This window comes from Chanodichthys erythropterus, chromosome 5 (assembly GCF_024489055.1).
Source record: "Chanodichthys erythropterus isolate Z2021 chromosome 5, ASM2448905v1, whole genome shotgun sequence".
Classification (NCBI taxonomy): domain Eukaryota; kingdom Metazoa; phylum Chordata; class Actinopteri; order Cypriniformes; family Xenocyprididae; genus Chanodichthys; species Chanodichthys erythropterus.
The window spans coordinates 27,628,203-27,650,185 of record NC_090225.1 but is presented as its reverse complement, the minus strand read 5'-3'; the positions used below and the strand labels follow the sequence as shown (position 1 = coordinate 27,650,185).

The 21,983-nt window shown below is 36.7% G+C and overlaps 1 protein-coding gene across 12 annotated transcripts in view; it reads right to left on the bottom strand.

The window, feature by feature from the left end:
* Positions 1–21,983, bottom strand: part of tjap1 (tight junction associated protein 1 (peripheral)) — a 149,202-nt gene that overhangs the window by 34,678 nt on the left and 92,541 nt on the right. For 6 of the 12 annotated variants that reach the window (XM_067386791.1, XM_067386781.1, XM_067386782.1 and 3 more), the window contains 3 exons: positions 21,377–21,572; positions 18,833–18,861; positions 2,726–2,887 (listed from right to left, as the gene is read on the bottom strand). In XM_067386791.1, the coding sequence (XP_067242892.1) occupies positions 2,726–2,887; positions 18,833–18,861; positions 21,377–21,532 (347 nt within the window). In that variant the 5' untranslated portion in view covers positions 21,533–21,572. The remainder of the gene's footprint in view (positions 1–2,725; positions 2,888–18,832; positions 18,862–21,376; positions 21,573–21,983) is intronic. The other 6 variants (XM_067386789.1, XM_067386788.1, XM_067386787.1 and 3 more) reach the window with 2 other exon arrangements.

Sequence of the window (21,983 nt, the reverse complement as noted above, 5' to 3'; positions counted from 1 at the left end):
ATGGAATCAATGTGTGGAATTGGAACCATAAGCATTACATTTTTTATGACTGGCTTTGTGTGAGGCGAGAACTCTGCTGCCCTTCGACAATAAAAATATTAAATACTGTTGGGAAAGGAGGTCCTTCCAGATGCTTTATATGTGGTTAACATCTAGGCACGTTTGCAGTCCCCTCGTCTTCCCACGGACTGTGTCCGCCTGACCAGCATGCTTTGCATTGCCAATCCTGCTGTGCTTTGTAGTGAGTCCTGCAGCAGGGGTCCTGCAACTACACAGCCGCCGGTCAGGGGGATTAAAGTGCTGCCTGCCAGCTTCATATAACTACAAAGAGCTCATTAATTTAGCTGCTTTGATCATAATCATTAAAAATGGATTGCAGTCCATTGCATGTCTCGTCTCATCTCCCTCCCTCATCTACGCCTGCAACTTCAGTAAGTAAAAGATATTTTATCCACCTCTTTCCTGAACATGGAGGATTCATAATGGAAGACATTTTGCAGTCAGTGAAAATGTTAAGGCCAATTCACACCGCACAGACATGTTTGATCAGTGTGTTACCCCTGTTGGTGTCTGTTGGAGTTGGTCAGAGTTTGTTTTCACCTGACTGACAATGTTCAATTTGTGTTTGATGGTGTCTTTTGGGGCAGTGTGAACATCACAGTTATTATTCATTAATTCTAAATCCAGCTGCCAACTTGTTTGTTGACATTTGTCTGTGTGGTGTGAATTGGCCTTTAGTGCTCTATAATTTCCAGGATGCGAAAAACATGGACGGAATTGTGGACTCTTAAAAATGGAATTTACAGTATAACTCGGAATGACACGGAATTTGGCCAGTTTTGGATGAATAAATCAAATGTAGGATTGTACACTTAATCAAATAGTGTTCCCATAGTGTCTGTGAGTATTGATCCACAAAAAGACTTCTATTTAAATATGAAGTCTGCATGTTCTACTGCACATACTCAAGTTTCTGACATAAACAACTTCATTTCTCCAGCATTTCACCATTTCATTGAGAAAACTATTGCCTGATACACAGAGACTCAAAGATCTTCAAAACAACTTGATGAAATAAGTTTGTTTTAACTTGTAAATGTGACATACATATATTACTTTATGCAGCAGAATGCATATTTTTAAGTAATATAATAATAATAATAATAATAATAAAAAAAAACTATTTTTTTAAAGGAATCTCACACAATTTCCCCCCATGTTTTAATAACAGTAAACCTCTGTGGTGCAGTACTTCGTTTGGCAAAACCAGAAGAAATTGTTACATTTTCATTTGATAACATCTTAAAAGAGGAATTAAATAGTTATTGTTTCATTCATTTATTTGACTACCATCATTTTTTTAAAAATAATAAATCTGTATTAAATCATAAATCCAAAAAATTAAAATACATTTTTTATAGGGCCCTTTGATTTATGTAAAAAATATATATACTTAATTGTTAAAGTTGTATAAATGCAATTTATTACACATGCTTTTTAATTAATAAAAGTAAATTAAACCATTAATCCAGAAAAATTCAAATGGAGAAATAAAACATTTCATGGGGCCCTAAAAATATCATTTTTGTAAAATCTTTAATAAATTGCTGCTAAATTGTGTGTTTCATGATTTCAGTTGGACCGTTAAAATTGAGTAAACTTAGTAAAATTAAAACAGCCAATTAAAGGAATTTGGGGAAAAAGCTGATTTTTGGCCTTTAAATGTGTAAATAAAAGTGACCAACTCAAATTCCTGCTGTTAAATAATGAAAAGTTTCCCCTTTTCAGCATTCCAGAATTAGCTGGTAAATAAAGATACATGCTACTCTTTACTCTTTATGTGTAGGATTTTCTTGTGTAATTTTCTAAATAATATTTACTTAAATATTATTTTGTAGCAACCAACGACAAATGAAGAATGTGAATCTTATATTTCAGACAGTTCAAGTAGCTTCTACAATGATTTCTTTTTTAAGAAACGAGAAAGGGAAACCAGGCAAGTGAATGCAGAGAGCTTATTTTATAAACTTGTGGATATAGTGACTTCTGTAATGTTCAGATCAGTGCCAGGGGTACATGCTACCAAGAAGCATACCAAGAAAGTAAAAAAAAAAGAAGAAAAAAAAAGAAAGAAAGAAAATACTACGGCTGTCAAGAGATTAATTAGCAGCCAATTATCAGCTTCACATCTTTTTTGTTTAAGTAATTGTCCATTGGTTATAGACATACTACCATTTCCCATGTTCATACCAAGGCTGCATTTACTTTATGAAAAATACAGTAAAAACAGTAATATTGTGAAACATTATTACAACGTAAAATACAAATGTTTTAATACATTTTAAAATGTAATGTATTCCTGTGATCAAAGCTGAATTTTCAGCATCATCTTCAGTGTCACATGATCCTTTAGAAATCATTCTAATATGATGATTTGCTGCTCAAGAAACATTTATGATTATTATCAATGTTGAAAACAGTTGTGCTTCACATTTTCACATAAACTGAGACATGTTCTTTTTCAGGATTCTTTGATGAATACAAAGTTTAAAAGAACTGCATTTACGGTATTTGCAATAGATTTTTTTTGTGACAATGTAAGTCTTTACTGTGACTTTTGATTCAATTTAATTGAATGCATTCTTATTGAATAAAAGTATTCATTTCTTTCAACCAAAGAAAGCGGGACAATCAAGTGGGAGTGCGAGTACACCGCACAACTGACCTTCTGAACTTGTCTCTCATTTTCTCCAGGTCGTCTCTGGTTCGACCCAACTCCGCCTGCATGTAATGTCGACTGGTCTCAAACTCCGTCTCCATGGCCTCCATCTTATGAGTGGTCTGGGTCAGCCGGCGACGGATGTCTTCATTTTGCTGCTGCAGGATCCTGCAAAATAAGCGAGGCGATGAAATACATGAAAAATGCATGCCACTGACATGAGAAACAGATAGAGTTCACACCACTGTAGCTGTAAAGGGCAAAACTCTACAGCATTCTCATGCATTTCAATGCGGGACGCTGCTTCTCATTTTACTACACCAGTGTAAAAGACTCTTCAATACACATACTGAAGACTGTTCATCATCCCCATCACCTTGCCATGCCCGGGAAACATTTGTGTGCACATTCCACATGAGTATCTGGGAAATCTCAGATTTCCTCTCAACACTTAGTATTCTTTTAATAGATCTCTCTGACATGTTTGGTATCATTTTACAGCTCATTCTGAACAGAAATGTAATGACCTCAGAAGAGATGTTTGAGATACAACTATCATTTGAATATGCATTAAGGAGAGGCTGTCTCTGTCTCTCCAACATCATGAGAATCTCATTTGAGTCATAAACGGTGTGTTAATGCATTGCACCAGGTTTGACATCAATGATGCCAAAAGGCACTAGTGCGGCATGTGTCAGAACCGGTCGCATCATGCATGATTCATTCGGGTGATTTTTTATGACAATCTTATGGTGCTTTGTGGACCTCAGCAACCACACAACCTCTTTCACTGTGACATTTTATTTTTAACTTGTGTTGATTAATAAATGCACAATCATGTGATCTGAGCCTTCAGGATAAATCCTATGGTTTTCAATGAGCGCTTAAAGAAATTATTTTCTGTTGGACGAGGAGATTTTATATATTAACAACAACTTTAATGGAGTCAGATTAATTTTACATGAGCAAGATAAATAATTGAACAATGCATGTCATCTTTCAGCTGCTTTTTTTTTTGTATTGTTCAAAATGGCAGCTGTAATTTCCAGCCCTACATCATATATGACATCACTTTTTATCTTTTTCTGCCAACAAACCAGATTGTGTACACCTTTTCTGCGTATTTTACGATCTTTAACTTTAAATAATGTTGACTTTAAATTGTCTCTAATTGATATGCACTACCATTCAAAAGTTTTCATTGTCACATGATCCATCAGAAATCATTCTTTTATGCTGATTTGGTAATCAAGACACATTCTTATCATCAATGTTGAAATATTACTTAAAATCTTCGTGAAAATGTTGGCCTTTGCAGGATTCTTAGACTAATAGAAAGTTACAACAATTTATGTCACTGTAAAGCTTTGTTGACTAAGACCATGTTTACACCTGGGATTAAGATGCGTTTTGGTTGGATCACAAGTGGACGATGCTAAATACAGGTGTAAATGGGGTGTAAAATGTTTTGAGCTTGTCCACTTTTGACCACTTCCAGAGGTAGTTGAAAAAGCATTGCTTTCATAGTGCAGACACTCATGTGTTCGAATGTGTTCAAACAGTCACAAAAGACGCCTACTCTTCGTTATGGAAACATTATGGGAAGTGCGCTAGCCAGTAGGGCTGAACGATTAATCGCATTTGCGATAATATCGCGATATGATAAAACATGTTTTTTTTTTTTAAATCGCAAAGGCTGCGATTACACACTCGTCATGTGACACCTGAGAGTAAGCAGTCTGCAGAGGAAGCATCAAATTGGGACTCTACGCATATGCCTGGCCTACAGGAAAGCACAGTTTATGTTTAATCTATCTAATATTGTGTTGTTCAATAGAGATGGGAGAAAAGATTTTCCCTCTAACAAGTCTGGATCGATTCTGAGCTTAGTTTTTAACTACAGATGTGCGATAGCGCTGCATGTGCTCTCTCTCTCTCACACACACACACACACACACACACACACACACACACACACACACACACACACACACACACACCACTCGAACCACCCACAAAATAATCTTTAATAAAGTTCGGAAAGGTTGAAGCGAATTACAAGACCATTTGCGTGATTCATCGCACAGGTTGCACTATGACAAAACACGTGCTTTGCTGTCGCTTGAGTTGTGTCGTCTCGCCCACGGAATATCCTTCCATACCTGCCAGTATTTTCCTAACAAATACTCTACCAGCGCTGCCTCAGTTATGTTGTTATGTTTCAATTCAAATGCTGACACGCACTTTGTGAATAGTGCCCGGTCATGCGGCTGTGGGCGATTCCGTTTAAGTACTTGCATGTCAAATTGCTTTTATGACGTGTAATTAATGTAAACACAGTCAGTTATGTCTTAAGTGATCAAACAGAGTGTCGCATGATCCTTCAGAAATCATTCTAATATGCTGATTTGATACACAGTTATTATCAATGTTGAAAACACTTGTGTTGCTTAATATTTTTTTGGAACCTGTGATACTTTTTCAGGATTCATTGATGAATAAAAGATTAAAAAGAAAAGCATTTATTCAAAATATAAACCTTTTCTAACAATTTAAATCTTTACTATCACTTTTTATCAATTTAACACATCCGTGCTGAATAAAAGTATTAATTTCTTAAAAAAAAAAAAAGAAAAAAAAAAAAAGACTGACCCCAAACTTTTGAACAGTAGTGTATATTTTTACAAAAGATTTCTATTTTAAATAAATGCTGATATATATATATATATTATATATATATATATTTTACTTTTTATTCATCAAAGAATCCTGAAAAAAAGTTCCCAACATTGATAATAAGTAGGGATGCTCCGATCAGGATTTTGGCAGCCGATACCGAGTACCGATTTCTTGTCATGGTGATCAGCCGATACCGAGTACCGATTTCAATGCTTCACTGATTTGTAAGCTCTTTGATCACCTTTTCTCCAGATAAAAAAATACTATAGATGTTGCCTTTATTTTATTTTTGTTCCATTTTTATGGTAATGTATGTAATGCAACTATAGTTTTAACAATGCACTAAATCACAACAATTATTCATTATACAGTGAATATTTTAATATGCCTTTAAAATGGTGTTCCTGCACAGAAAAAAACAAACAAACAAAATGAAGCAGTCTTATGCAGCCCACAAGGTTTATTTAAAAATTGTACAATAGTAAAATGTTGATGACAAAATAAACATTTAATCTCCTAAAATGGAGAAGTCTGAATTAACTTAAACATTGTCCAATACCAGTCCTAGCAGGACAACATAACCAAGAAAAATACATTTAAAGTCCTAAAACAACAAATCGGATAAGTGTGATGCAGCTCATTAGGTTTACTTAAAAACTGTCCCATAGTAAAATGTTGAGGACAAAATAAACATTTAATCTCCTAAAATGGAGTAGTCTGAATTAACTTAAAAACTTTTCAGAATGTCTGTAATGGATGGCTGAGTGAGAGTCGTATTACTAGTTGTTACCGTTGCCTTTTTTGCAGTTGCCAGTTTTTCATATTCAGCATAAGTCTCGCGGTGGCTTGTTCTCAGGTGCCGAATCAGGTTCGTCGTATTGAACGTTTTGGACAATACTCCTCCACAAGAGATTTCTTCAGAACATACACGGCAAATCGCGAATTTTTCATTGTTTCTCGCAACGTCATAGAAATTCCACACAGGTGACGACATGTCTGCAGCGCTATGTTCCCGCGCGTCCTCACACTCACGCGCTGACGTCATCAAATTGCGATCGGTTCGTGAGATCGGCCAAGTTAGTGAGTACCGATCGAGTCATAAAATATGATTATCGGCCGATCGATCGGAGCATCCCTAATAATAAATCATCATATTAGAATGATTTCTGAAGGATCATGTGACACTGAAGACTGGAGTAATGATGCTGAAAATTCAGCTTTGATCACAGGAATAAATTATATTTTAAAGTATATTAAAATAGAAAAACATAATTTTAAATTGTAATAATATTTAACAATATTATTGTTTTTTCTGTATTTATTATGAAATAAATGCAGCCTTAATGAGTAAAAGAGACTTCATTCAAAAACATTAAAAATAGTAATGTTTCCAAACTTTTGACAGGTAGTGTATTTCAAAAGAGATCTGTGCATTAGTGTGAATGCAGCTTATTACATCTCCCTCTCTCTATGATGTCATCATAATAATCAACAACAACAGTAAAGCTGAGAAAGAGAAAAATCACTCACAGCTCTTGAAAGGGAAAAGTTCAAATACTCTTAAATACTGAAAGCACTGTTTGTTTATTGCTTGTAACTTCGCCCCCTTTATTATTTAGTAGCTTTTCCCCCAGTTTCACAGACAAGGCTTAAGCTAGTTCCAGACTAAAATAAATGTTTGAGATATTTTAACTGAAAACAACTTGCACTGACATGTCTTAAAATATATTAGTGCCATTGTTTGTCTCAAGAGGCACTCTAGTGATGTTACTTTTTTTCCTAAGGCACATTTATAAAAGCTACTTAGATGTCCTAATTAAACTAAGGCCTAATCCTTGTTTAATCTAAGCCCTGTCTTATAGTAGTTTATTTAAAATTCTTAACATGCAATTGATTAAATTTTTTAATGTGTATTTTTAAGAAGTACTTATAATTACATATGTAATTAAATAATAAAAAGGTTTTATTAATAAGACTAAAGATTCCAACTGCTACAATGATTTATTGCTTGTCTTTGTTGAATAATACAGAAGATAAAGAGCTTATAGAAATAATCGCATATTAAATATCAATTGCAATATTGTTAAAAATAATTGCAATTAGATTATTTTCCAAATCATTTAGCCCTACTAGCCAGACAGGATTTAAACTTTGTCGGCTGAAGACCCAAGTTTGGTTTGAAGACTAAAAATGTACCAAGCACAATGTTCTCTCACCATTCCTGATTTCTAACAGACACAGCGTTTGGCGTGGTCTTGCGGCTGTCAGAGCAGAAGCAAAAGCTGCTGCCCTCTGGGTGTTTTCCTGTCGTCTCCTTTCACGCTAATATCTAAACTGAGCTTATTCCGTCCAATAGATCGAAAGATCTGAAAAAGCCCATACATTTACCCTCCCTCGAAGAAATCAGGACAGAAGTGGTTAAAAGTGGACAAAAGATTGATTAAAACACCAGGTGTAAACAGTGTCTCCATCGTTTACTTGAGATCCGATCGGCCAAAACACTTCTTAATACCAGGTGAAACAGGGCCTAAGAAAGAAAAACAGTGCAAAACTAAGATGGCAGCCAATAAACAAAATACCCTACAGACTCTATTACAGGACTACAGGTTCACCTCAGCTATGTGAGCTTTCACATCCTACATCCAATGTAGAGGGAGAAGGTGTCAAACACATAATGATGCCTCAGTCAGCCTACACCCCAGCCAACACTCCTGAAAGCTGCCAATTACTCCAAAGAAAACCACATACACAACACTTTTAAGCAATCTGAAGGTGTTAAAATGGGGCTTGGGGAGGCTGAAGCTAATACAAAGAAAACTATATGTGTGCAAAACACTGAACAATCCTAAGCCCGATCATTAAAAGGCTCTCTGCAGTACAACATTAGGCTAAATGTTGTGCCTACTGAGAGCGAGTTAAGGTTTAGTCATGCAGGTGTGTGAATGTGTGATTAGGAGCAGTACAGGTGTGTGTGTGTGTGTGTGTGTGTGTGTGTGTGTGTGTGTGTGTGTGTGTGTGTGTGTGTGTGTGTGTGTGTGTGTGTGTGTGTGAGCAGCTGGCTCTGTGCTGAGCTGAACGGGCAGCTGCAGTGATGCAGAACATCTGCTGTGTACCAGCAGTCACACTTTGCCATCTCATCACTATACCCACACAAATGCCATGTTTCACTTCTCATTTTGCGTTTATTGTTATGTATACTAGAGGGGAAAAACTATCTTTTTCCACCATCCTATATTTTTTAAAGAAGACCTATTATGCTTTTTTTTACACGTTCATCTTTCTCTAATGTGTAAAAAGGTCTGCAAAGTTACAAAGCACAAAGTCCCTCCAGCGGGAGTTATTCTCTGTATCAGTGTCACTGTTTCTGAACTCCCTGAAATGCCTCCATTGTAGTCTTGAGTTTTCTTCATGAACGAACACGTGATGTCATAACATTCCTCATTTAAATAATTCCCACTCAAGGCATACACAAAATAAAGGGGCGGGGCCTGGTTGAGTTAGTTAGTAGGGTGTTGAAACTCACGGTTATGGTAAGGGGCGGGAGATTTCACAAAAATGCTTAAAAACGCTTAACCAATCATAACACACTGGCCCAGTTGACCAATCAGAGCACATTGTGCTTTTCAGAAGGAGGGGCGCACAAATCAGCACGATCTGTAATTTCGCGTGAAACAAGACATTTTCCCATGCTATTCTGCATTCAAGTTTGTTAAACTTGAAACTAGGGCTGTCAAGATATCAGATTTTTCACTACTCGATTATAGTGCTCAAAATAATTAGCGATAACGATATATCGTAATATCTATAGAAATCGTAAAAAAAATAAATAAATAAAATAATGCTATCAGTCAAATTCATTTTTTTTGAAGAATTGCAGGATTGCATAGAAAAGCAAGAATTACATTTAATGCAATCAGTTTGAAATAACTTCCTTCTGTGGACTGATGTGGCACTTATCACAGAACGAGGCAGAAATTATATTGTTTTATAGTATTCTATACAGTGATAAAGGCTATGAAGATTGGCATTGCTTTATAAATACACATTATCCTTATGAAAATACACAAAATGGCTTAAAGAACACAAATAATCCATATACTGTTGCAATGGTGTGTTAATTCTTCATGATTAATGTCAATATCTGCATTTTATTCAGCTATAGCGATAGCTGGATGTCTTTGTCCATATTAGGGTTTTCCTGGAGCGTCATAAGTTTTATTTAAATCTATGAGTCTCACTTGTGGAGTTTCTGCATGAAGGCGCCGTCCGGTGTACAGTATGAATAAAAATTAAATGTGAGAGTTTGCTCACATTGCCCTATTTTGGGTAAAAATTGAAAAAATACTGATCTCTAAAGATATTTGATGACATATGATAACCCATAAGCTTTTATCCGAATTATTACATATTTGCACTAAAAGCCTCAATGGATGTAATAAAACACAAAGGCATCAGCTATGGCTGCAACGATTAATCGCGATTAATCGTTTGCAAAATAAAAATCTGTGTTTACATAATATATATGTGTGTGTTCTGTGTATAATAATTATGTATATATAAATACACACACATACAGGTATAAAGTTTAGAAATATATGCATGTATTATAAATATATATATTTACATATATTTTATATTACATATAAACAAATATTTTATATATAAATATAACATTTTTCTTAAATATATACATGAATGTGTGTGTATTTATATATACATAATTATTATACACAGAACACACACATATATATTATGTAAACAGACTTTTATTTTGCAAACAATTAATCGCGATTAATCGTTGCAGTCCTAGCGTCAGCAGCTAACAGGTTAATGTAACATTTCCCATTTCAGGAAAAGCAAAATAATTGCAACTTTCTCTCTTTACAGTAGCCAAATTTGCAAGGTAACTTGGAACACATGAACTCGCTACACTGACCAATATAAAGCTGTTTAGTTTGAAAGTTGTGCTTCATGCATCCTTACATTATAGACCCTTTTCACAGACTGTAGTGACGAGTTTTCAATATCGTAAATCCTGCAATCCCGTAAAGTTTTTTATACTTTCATTATTTTAAAAACGTATGTACACTTATAACACTATGCTTGGTATTATATTACCTCTCCATCAAATTACAAAAAACTAGTTAATGCCAGGGCTTAAAAAGAAAAAAAATTCAATCGTTTCACTCCGAGCAGAATCGGTATTTTAACGTTTTTGTTCCAGCGTTCCTTCTGTATTATTAACGTTTCGAAACCGTTTTGATTAGGAAAAACAACAGTTTAAAAATGAAAGAATTTTTTCAAAACTGATTCATTTGTGTCATCACTGTGTCCCAGAATGTACTTTTAATACATTAATACTTCTTATAAAAAGTATATCTTGCTAAAATTGCAGTTTATTACCATGTAATGCCATTCTTTCTTGTGTTCATTTAGAGAAAAACAGTTTAAAACATGCCTTGATTTAGATTTTGTACTGCAATTATTACATTTAATAGGGATGTAACGATGCATCTGGAACCGGTTAAAAATCGATTAAAATATGTGACGATTCAAGTCGGTTGAGATGCTAAATGAATCGCGATACATTTGGGGGCGGGGGGGTTATATGAATGTATAGCTGAGGAGAACTGACTGTGTTCAGAAAAGTTTAGATGGTATTTTCTTTTCATCTTACTTCCATACAATGGCTTTTAAAATAGTTTTAGCGCACAGCACTGTTTGTTTAGAGCGGTAACCATGGAAGCGCTGTATTGCCGCTGTTCCATAAGCGCCACATGCTGTCAGACAGTGAATTTGCGTTCTCATGCAGCCCTTCTGCTCTTATGAAGTTTTATGTAGCATACTTTCACAAAGCTAAAGTCTGAACATTCTGTTTTTGCTTCAGATGTTAAAAATTATACAATCTAATTTAAATTAAAAACTGCTCAAACAGCATCTTTGTTGGGATTGTGATTAAAATGCAGTGGTTGCCTTTAATTTTAAATGGCTACAGATAGTTCAGCCTGTAATAGAGCAAATAAACGTCTTGTTCATGTACTCATATGAAGAGATTTCTTTTATTTGTATTATTTATTTATTTATTTGATTTAGGATTTGTTTTAAAATTTCAATTTAGTTGTTATAAAGATATTTCAATTTCACAAAGAAATATACAGCATTTTGTCTGAGAAATAATAAAAAGACACTTTCTCATTTAAATCTCATTTTGTTAAAAAAAAATTGTGAGAAAATCGAATCGTGAAACCAGTATCGTGAATCGTATCGAATCGTGAGTTGAGTGAATCGTTACATGCCTAACATTTAATATTAACCTACTTGATATATGCCTGTATCTTTATCAATAAATTTTGAAAATAACCTATTAAAACATTTATAAGACAAATAACGTCAACTGTATGAAAAAATATTAAGATATAATTTAATTACTGTGGATTAATAGTAATCTGGAAGCTTCTTCAGTCAAATTAATTGGCATAATTACACCAAGCACAACACAAAACTCAAAAAAGTCATTTTACAGAAACAAAGAGTCAATAAGCCACAGAGCTAATCACAGCATCAACTCTTACAATTAAACCTGCTCTCATAACAATTCTATCATCAAGTGCTTAACACAAAATGAAGAATCTTATCAGGACCAGCTAAAGCCTGAGCAGCAGGACATTTACGCTTCCTGACGCAAGAAAGCACAAAAGAGTCATTAAACTGTGGTGCAAGGATGGGAGTTTAGACAAGCTCCACCAATCAGGGCAGTTAGCCTCAGTCTGGCCGCAAGATTCAAACACACTCAGACCCTTTACAAGCCTGACTAGCCTCACTAGTGACTAACAGGGTGGTCCTGTACAGTCTATGTACAAAAATTCAACTGTTTCTCTCATAAAGGCTCTTTGTTTGATATTTGGCCTATAGGTTGGCACGTGTTGAGACGAGATGCTCAAGAGTTTGAATGCTGTCACAATACTGCAAAAGACTTATGGGAAGAGGTTTGTTCAAATCCACAGTCCAAATGAGACCAGTTAGACTTGAGGCCTAATGTGGAAATTATTTGTTCTTGGGTTTAGGTTAAAACACTATTTATTACAACCAAATCTGTCTCTTTGATTGCATGTTGTCATGTGGACAAATATTCAGAAATAATTACTCTGATTTAAAGATGACCTATTCTTTTAAAGAGGAGCCATCTTTCTTTAGTGTGTAATGTTGCTGTTTAAGCATGCAAAAATTCTGTAAAGTTTTAAAGCACAGTCATTCCAGTGGGAGGTATTCAAGACTCTGTAAAAGGGCAAAATATGGTCTCTTTAACTTTTACAATTTATAATAATATGCATATTTAGGGCCCGAGCACCGATGGTGTGAGGACCCTATTGTAATTGCTCTGTCAATCTCTGTCTTCTTCTTCCCTGAAATGAATCACATTTTTGAGGGCCTAAACATGCTTGAAATCTCATGAAACTTTGCACACGAGTCAGAAGTGGTGAAAATTTACGTCTGATATGGGTTTCAGAATTAGGTGTGGCAAAATGGCTCAATAGCGCCACCTACAAAATTTAAATTAAGCGTCCTTCACTCTACAATTCACGTACAAATATGAAATTCAGTAGACATGTAACAGCCTGATACCTACAAAAAAGCCCCTGGGTGCAAAATCTGAAAACCCAACAGGAAGTGAGATATTTTGAATGTTCTCTGCAAAATTTTTGCAGTTTTAAATATGACACAATGTACCAAACATGTTAGAAACGTGTTAAATCATGAAACACTTGGCTAAGTGCTAATGTATGCAATTAACGTCATGAAAGTAGTTTTAACTCAGGGATACAATGTCCAATCTGCCTCAAACTTCACATGTTTGATAACAGTCCTGGCCTGAAGACATCTACATGACAAAATTCAGTAATAGTCAAAGTGCCACCTGTTGGCAGCAGGAAGTGTGGTGCATCAAAATGACTTCACATTTCTCCTCTATTTATCCAATTAAATAAACATCGCCTGCTGTTCACTGTTTTCCTAAGGCCACCGGGTGGCGTTGAGCCCGGTTGCGAGAGCCCTTGCATCACTGCTTGCAGCTTTAATTTTGAGCACTTAATTTATATTTTAAATACTCATTATTATGGTTTAGTGTTTCAATTCACTGTAATTTGAGCGACTCGCTAACAAATGGGACAGCACATTGAATTGCATGTACGTTTTTTGCAAGAGGTCAATGTGTACAATGCAACAAAAAAGCTGTGCTGACTAACTACTGTTAAGATGAAAGTGATGCACCAAAAATCCGGCAACTGAAAATGGATAGAAATAGTTCTGGAGGGCAAATATCATTGACTGAAAAAGGGATGATTACTTAACACTTCTCGGATGATGTGTTTATTGGCATCATGTACTTGGTACACACAACGTAGATAAGCTACAATAGGTAAATATATTAGCAGTGTGCACGCACTTCACCTTCAACTGACCAAAAAATGATGCAAACTCAGCTCCAGTTTTTGGTAAAATGAAACTTTAATTTCTCTATTTCGATATTTCAGTAAAAAAAAAATGTTTTGGTGCATTACTATAGGATAATATGTTGAGTCTTCAACTCTCAGCCCCAAAAAAGGCATTCTTGATAAAAAGAGTGACAGCTAATGAAATAGTTAAATGCTTCTGAAAAGAAAGAAACAAAAAGTGGTGGCAAAAAAGAATCAGGGTTGCAAATCTCAATCACTGTGTCATCAGATGGGGAGTGAAAGTAGACAGACTAGTGGGAATCAAAATCCACACAGCATCTCAAGTGCTACATAAATGAGGGATTGTAACATCCAAAAGCTCACAGACATCAAACCTTTCATTGACAGACTCTTGAGATTCCCTAAGAATATGCAACATTTTTACCTTTTCTAGATTCTTTCCCAGTTTAGAGTGAAGAAGAACAGAGCATGAAACTCAAAACACATGCCCAGACCAATACTCATATCTACCAACGTGACACTGCTGAAAGCAACAGCAAAGCAGAGAGTCAGGAACATCAATGATTTATGCTATAGACCTAGATGGGGGCAGGGGTTTTAAGCTATAAATACACCAATGTAACTCTTTTTAGTGGCAAATTGCCTGTTCACAGGCCCATGTTTAGAGCACAAATGGAGCAAAAGAACAAAGTAGCTAAATGTAAAAAGCACAAAGTGAGCATGTGCTTTTAAGAGACGTGCCACACATTCCCCAAAAGCACTTCTGAACACTTGCTGAAAGAGCATGTGAAACCATCCAGCTTACTACGATTTGCTTAATTGTTTTCATTATTCTTATGACATAAAAGATGCTAAATTAAATGTGTAAGGCACACGCACATTGTGGGTTTTTGTGTGCAAACATCTGTTTAGAAAATCCACCACTTTATTTAATTGACAAGGACTGCCACATTCAGTGTGAAAAAAGTTCCTCCAATTGTCGGTCACACATTTCTGAATCCCCATATGTTGTTTTTAGGCATGTAGCAAGGATCTTTCAAGGATAGCAAAGAGATTCTCAACCATGAGCCAAGCAGTTAGTGGAGAAAAAAAAAAACAGATCTTGAACTTCACTGACCAAGAGTAGCACATAACTGATAATGCAAATATAATTAATGAATTCATTCATTCATTCCATTTCAAGGATGCATTAAATTCATCAAAACTGTTAGAAAAGATTTCTATTTCAAATAAATACTGTTCTTTTGATTCAAAGAATCCAGAAAAAAGCATCACGTTTCAACAAAAATATGAAGCAGCTCAACTGTTCTCAACATTGATAATAATCAAAAATGTTTCTTGAGCAGCAAATCAGCATATTAGAATGATTTCTGAAGGATCATGTGACACTGAAGACTGGAGTAATGATTTTTTAAATTGTAATTGTAATAATATAATATCATTTTAATAATTTTTAATTGTAATAATATTTCACAATATTACTGTTTTTACTGTAACTTTGATCAAATAAATGCAGCCTTGATGGGCAGAAGAGACTTCTTTTAAAGCATTAAAAAAAAACAAAAAAAAAACTTTTGAACGTGTGCATTTGAATTGAAAAATAGACTAGTTCAGTTCTTGAAGAACTATGAGTAGTCAAATGGTCAAAAACATTAGTCAATGTTTTGGTCTGTGTCAAATAGTCTTGATCATGTGACTGCAGTTGCCCTTGTTCTATGTGATGATGATAGTAGAAGGAAAACAGCTCCCTCCACATAAAACATCCCAACGAAATGGACAAATTGAATTATGTAAATATGAAACTGGAGAGGTTTTATATGGAGTGTTAACAGAAACCAATATTCTTGTAAATGGCTCTGAGACTCATGAAATGAATAGAAATGTCAGCAGAGGCTGACAGGAACTATGAGTGAGTGGGACATGGCTGTTTTTTGACACTATTCATGACAACGCAAGCACCATGAATCTCACGATGGAGTTTTCTCAACAGCATCACCATTACAAAGCGTCTCTCTTTTGAACAAAGCATGACAGAATATATACTTATAAGATCAGTATTATAAATTAATAACATTTTGATTTAGAATATCTATAGATATTTAATGAAAGTATATTACAATTAAATGATCAACAATCATATATAATCATATGCATTTATATCAGTACATCCATAGAAATGATATGTGCACATGCTCTCTTATACTGTAGCAATTCTAAAACACCCGAAAAAGCCCTTTCAGTCACATACAGACTGGGCTCAATGTTTGGACTTGAACTAGAAGTTCCTTTTGTCCTTTGTTTCTGTTTCCTGTGTCCCTAATGTGGCAAAAATGACATCACTGAATCAGGCAGCCTGGTCCCATTGTTTTAATATGCAGGTATTAATACGCAACTTTCAAAGACACAAAACAAAGGTGCTGAAACATACAATATTTGTATTGTAAATTTTGTATTTATAACACTAAAATGTAAAAACACTGGAAAAACGTGACCTTTCCAATGTGATTACGTAATGCGTGGCGCATCACAGAGCAATGCAAGACGAGCATTTGTGGTTAAAAAGTATATACATTTTATTTTATTTTTTTAGAAAATGACAAATGACCCTTATTCCTTGTCTGGGATCATGTAGAGCTCTTTGAAACTGCAACTGACATTTGGACCTTCAACCCATTTAACCCCAGTGAAGTCCACTATATGGAGAAAAATCCTGGAATGTTTTCCTCAAAAACCTTAATTTCTTTTTGACTGAAGACATGAACATCTTGGATGACATGGGGGTGAGAAAATTATCAGGAAATTTTCATTCAGAAGTGAACTAATCCTTAGACAGAGAGGCAGCTCACTAGGTTTTGAACAGAACCAATTGTGTGTGATCAGGAAAGCCCAGTTAAAGTGTAAAGTAAAGAGCTCATTGCAACTATATCATAGGTCTCTCAGAGTGGTCAGATCCACAGGCATTCTCTTGCATGTCTGGAATTGTTGGAAAACTCTAGAAAGTAAATTATAACAAACTCACAATGCTTTTTTTGTGAGTTACAAAAAGCCTCAACAATAGCCCATTTTTATTCGAGGTTTCCACCCAGAGGGAGGTGGAAACATGATGGAGAAACCCATCTTCAGACTGCATCCACCGTTCAGCTCTCTCCACCCATCAAACAGACAACTAGGCCAATCAATAGATCCGCCTGCCTGACCATGTCCTGCATGCTTCCGCTGGAATCACGAGTGAGATGGTGAAGGGAACACCGAGTCTGTTAGCCAATCTACATGGGAGTAATCTAGCATGGGTCCAATGGTGTAACTGAGCAACTGTTTTATACTGTGTCTTAGCTGTGAAGACAGTTTGCAGGATGAAACCCTTTCTGAAAAGCTGTGCTTTTAAATTGATCAATGTTAGTGCATTGTTATAGTAGTAAATTTTCAATATTTGACCCCTAAATTGAAATATTCTAGTGCATTTTTTTTTTTATGTTTATGAATACCTTTACAACATTATTACTGTTTTAAATAAATAGAGAAATAGAGAAATATGCAATGCTAAAAATGTGAAGTGATTATTTTAAATACTAAATCCGCACGTAGATGGCGGTAAGTCACTGTCTTAATGCGTGAGTCATCGAGTCATTCATTCAATGAAGCAAGTGGCTGTATTTATGAATGAATCATTGAATCATGACTTTCACAAATGATTCGTTCAAAGACGCAGATTCGTTCTCAAAACACCGTTGTGTTGTAATTCTGATGTTGCTTTCATTGCAAAATAGAGCAAATACTGACAATACTGTGAAGAACATCACTTAATATTACCCTTTTGTTTGTTGAGCTGTTGTGTGGATATTTGGATTTGCAGACACTGCACGCAACCTATATGCACCCATATGCACGCCGCTTACGTGGAAATGGACGCTGTCAGATTTGATCGCAAAGATGTGGTATTTTAATTGGATGTAATGTAGTTACGGCATTGTGCCTATTCGAAAATACATGATCGGTTTTAATGCTATTTTAAGGTAGGGAAGAATTAAATTAACGGCAAAATTCAGCTTTTTGTTCGCGTACCCCCTCTGCCACCTCACGTACCCCAGTTTGGGAACCACTGTTCTATTCTATAAAATTTTCATTTAGGTAGCCGACTAGAAGAAATAAAAAATAATTTAAAAAAAATTTACAAATCCCTAGAGTATTCTCACTAGCACAACCTTTGTGCTGATGTTGAGGAGTGGCAACTTGAGGAATGGCTTTAAAAATTAGTATAACTTTTAAGCTATACCGGATGAAAGGTGCTGACTTTATAGCTTTAGTTCCAATGGGAGAAAAGCAGCAACAAAGGGGACACAGAACAGGAAAAGAACATGAAAGCTAATGCAGTACATGGGGAAAAATGTAGCAGAGGTATTGGGAGCCCCTGAGTTGAAAGCAGAGCCTCGTCACTAGTTGTGTGCACCTGCTTTTTGGTGTTGGAGCCTAAAAGCCTTGGAATCCCTGTAAGCCTAGAAAGATGGCAAGATGTCACTGATCAAAGTGGATTCGACCTAGTATCCCATTGAGCACCTGAGGTGTAGTGCGAAGAAGAGAGGAATTCTGATGTCAGCTGGGCACTCTCTCTTATCGGCCAACAGCTTGTCATTCTGACAGTCACCCAGTTACCCCCATAAGCCTGGGACTCACCCGAACCCTTGTTAAGTTTCTAGGCTAATCAGCTAGTGATCTCATACAGGCGTCTTCTCACATGATTGGCTCTTGGCCAACCATGCCATACAATGCATAGAGCCAATAAATAATCAGGGTCAGATTAGTTGGTTAATGCCACATTACACTTGAACACTTCAGTGCATTGTCAAATAATACAAGGCCAATCTATTATTGAGTATTGAAACAAAGAATTATACACTGCCAATCAACTGACTGACAATGTTAATGACAATTTTTGAAGACTAAAAATTAAAACATTACAATGAGGACAATAAAATAAACTTACTTGATCCTGTCAGCATCTGATAAGGACTCCTGTAAGAAAAGAGCATTAATTTAGTATGTGCACACTAAATATCTTCTTACACATAAAAATCGAGTTGCATTTTACAATAAATATTTCACATATTCTTAATACCCACACTGCTGAATATTTGTCTTTTATACCAAGAAGGCAAACATAACATTTCCTCAAGACTTGAGTGTGAACTGATCTTTTGTGCGCCTGTAAAACAATTTCTAAATGTCAAAGCTTCCTAAAACAATGTTTTTCCCCCCCACATTTAACTAGTGATAAAGCAGTTTCATATTATTGCACACATAGGAAACAGCTTTGATGGATAGACTTTTGTGTTTTCTAATTGTTTTAAAGTTGACATACAGTAAGTAACCTCATTGCGATTAAAACAAGACATAAATTGTGGCAGGGATAAATGAAATATTACAGGTTTTTTTAATGACCTGTACTTGTTGGATAATTTATTCCATAGTTGCAATAAAAAAGCAAGTGACGCAGTTGAAGCATTTGACATCATACCCTGTGCTTACTGCCAAACAGGTCAATATGCACATGCCTAGTGAAGCTATGAAATTAGTCTGACATCCTGTTTATTTCTGCCAGCTAAATGTCCACCATATCCCACAGAGCAGAAAGAGGCAAAGCTTTTTTTAAACATTTGTCTAATGTAGAGAAAGGTTGTAAAAACGCTGGTTGTTTAAAGACTAATTATATATTTGTTTGTTGATGGATGAAAATCAAGATCAAGATAAAACAGCAGAACAAAGGTTCATGAAACATTGTTGCAGAAGTGACAATTGGTGATGGGGGTTTTTAGTAAACGCTCATTTAGAGCAAAATATTCTTAGGGAACACCAGAACAGTGAGATAAGAATATTTTAAAGAATCTCTGAGCTGCTCTTTTCCATACAATTAAAACATTGTGACCAGCTAAATATCTTCTAACACTTTATTTTGATGGTCCCCTTTGCAGGTACATGTCAATTTATTCTACAAACTGGGGTTAGTAGACCTGACATGCAGTTGTAAACTTACTTATAGTTAGTTGAACGTCTAAAGTGGACTATCGAAATAAAGCACGAAATAAAAACCTTTCCATTTTTAGTGAACTACTTCTAGAACATTTAGTTTATCTCTAAAAGAATATTGCAATAGTATTCAGGCCAAATTGTTGTTGTAGAATGTAGTAGATCGTTTCTTCAATGCAATATCAATATCTGAGGAGGGGGTAAAGTCAAAGAAATGTTGTCAATGACATACCTTGATCTGTGATAATATAGAAAAGGCAGTCACTTGTGATAAAGGTGTTTTCTCACCCTCCACACGAATGGTGGGAATCTCAACCTTTGGCAGCCCTGATTTATCCATATTGTCCTTTTGCAGGGCTCTGCTCTCTACATGGGGCAACTGGTGGAGTTGAGGCTTGTGTTGACCCCCCCGCGGAGCCTTGTCATCCCCTTCAGAATCATTGCTGCCCCCCACCCGACTGTAAATTGGGCCTTCGGCTTTAGGACGGGCACCTTCCCGATGGGGATCTGCATGCTGCTTTTCTGACCCTCTTTCTGGACTGTCCACTGACGTGTGCCATGTCTTGGGTCTTGCCTCTCTTGATTTCCTGCTGGCTCTGCTATGCTGGGCAGCCCATTTGTCCCATGGCCTGCACCTCTCTTGCTTTTTGTCATGATTGTCCTTGAATTCATACTGTTGGGGATTGCTGTGGTGTTTTGTTTGATTCCCTTTTGAAGACACTGTTGGCTCGGGAAGGTTCCCGCGCAACATCTTTAGACTGGCAGGGCTCAGCACCCGGTAAGTGATTTCATCCAGAAATTGGGAGAATTTAACCTTTTCCTCAAGAAGCTGCACCTTCCAATCTGGTGGCATAGAGCTGGGAGATATAGATGATGTGGAAGTAGCATGTCCTGTGGGAGAGACTCGCACGCCCTTTTCTCTATCCAAGGACTTGCTTTTGGGCTTCCTGCTACGTCCACGACTTCGCGTCTGGCCTAGCATCTCTGCCGACTTAGACTTGCGCAGACTGTCGGAAGAGTACACTCCCAACTGATGAGACTGCTTGAGGATGCTCTTCAGTGGATGGGCATGCATCACAGATGCTGCATGGGGTGGACTCTGTTCTTTCCTGGGTACAAATATCTCCGCTTTCTCTTTGAAGACCAAGGATCGTTCCGCACTCCTGCTGGAATGTGACGGGGAGCTGCCTCGAACGCACTGCTGGGAGCCTTCCGAGGAGGAGAGATCATCGCCAGGAGAGAGCGCCAGTAGGTCATCACTACGACTGATAAAACGGTTCATTCTTTGTTGCCGGAGATGCTTGGGAGGAAGTCTCATACCAAGAGAACCGTGGCTGAAGATTCGTGGTGGGGGGAGGACACTAACTTCCAAACTAGACAGGCTTGAGACATCCAGCTCGCTCTCAGATTCTTGCGACCATATGGGTCTCTCAGGGCATTGTGGATAAGGGCCTGTAAATCGCGTACGCTGCAAAATAGGTGCATGATCTCTGGAAAAAATTACCTGGCAGGGGTCAGGCTGGGCTGACGGTGCAGGGTTGGCGGAGGGCAAGGCACTCCCGCTAACATCCTCTCGAAATACTGGAACAGTGTGACGTGTCTCACGGTGCTGCGGAGGAGCCTTTCGGTACGGTTTCCGGGCGGGAGCAGCACTCGTCATTCTGGTAGATCAGTGTGCTTCCATACACTGTCGGTTAGTCCTGCCGAGAGAGAAGCATGAGAATCCAATGTAGCAGTAGCCTTCAGCCCTGTCCTGTGCAAAAAAGACAGTCCCTATCCTCTCTCTCTCTCTCTCTCTCTCTCTCTCTCCCCTGTGCCACCCTGCCTCTTCCTCCCTAAGCTGCAACGTCAAAAAAGCAGTTTGAATCAATAGGCTTTGATCAGCACCACTGGGCAGTTAAAAAGACAACAACCAATAAAAAACAGCTATGGATGTAAAAGACAGCAGGAGTTGATACAGGGAAAATCAGAGGCAAAAAAGCCTCAAACAACAAGCAAACATCTGTCTATACTTCTACTGTGACATGATTATCATAATCTGTGTGGTAAATTGAGGCAAGATGAGAATTGGAGAGGAAAGACAAAAAGAGATACAGGGTGTTATAGACACA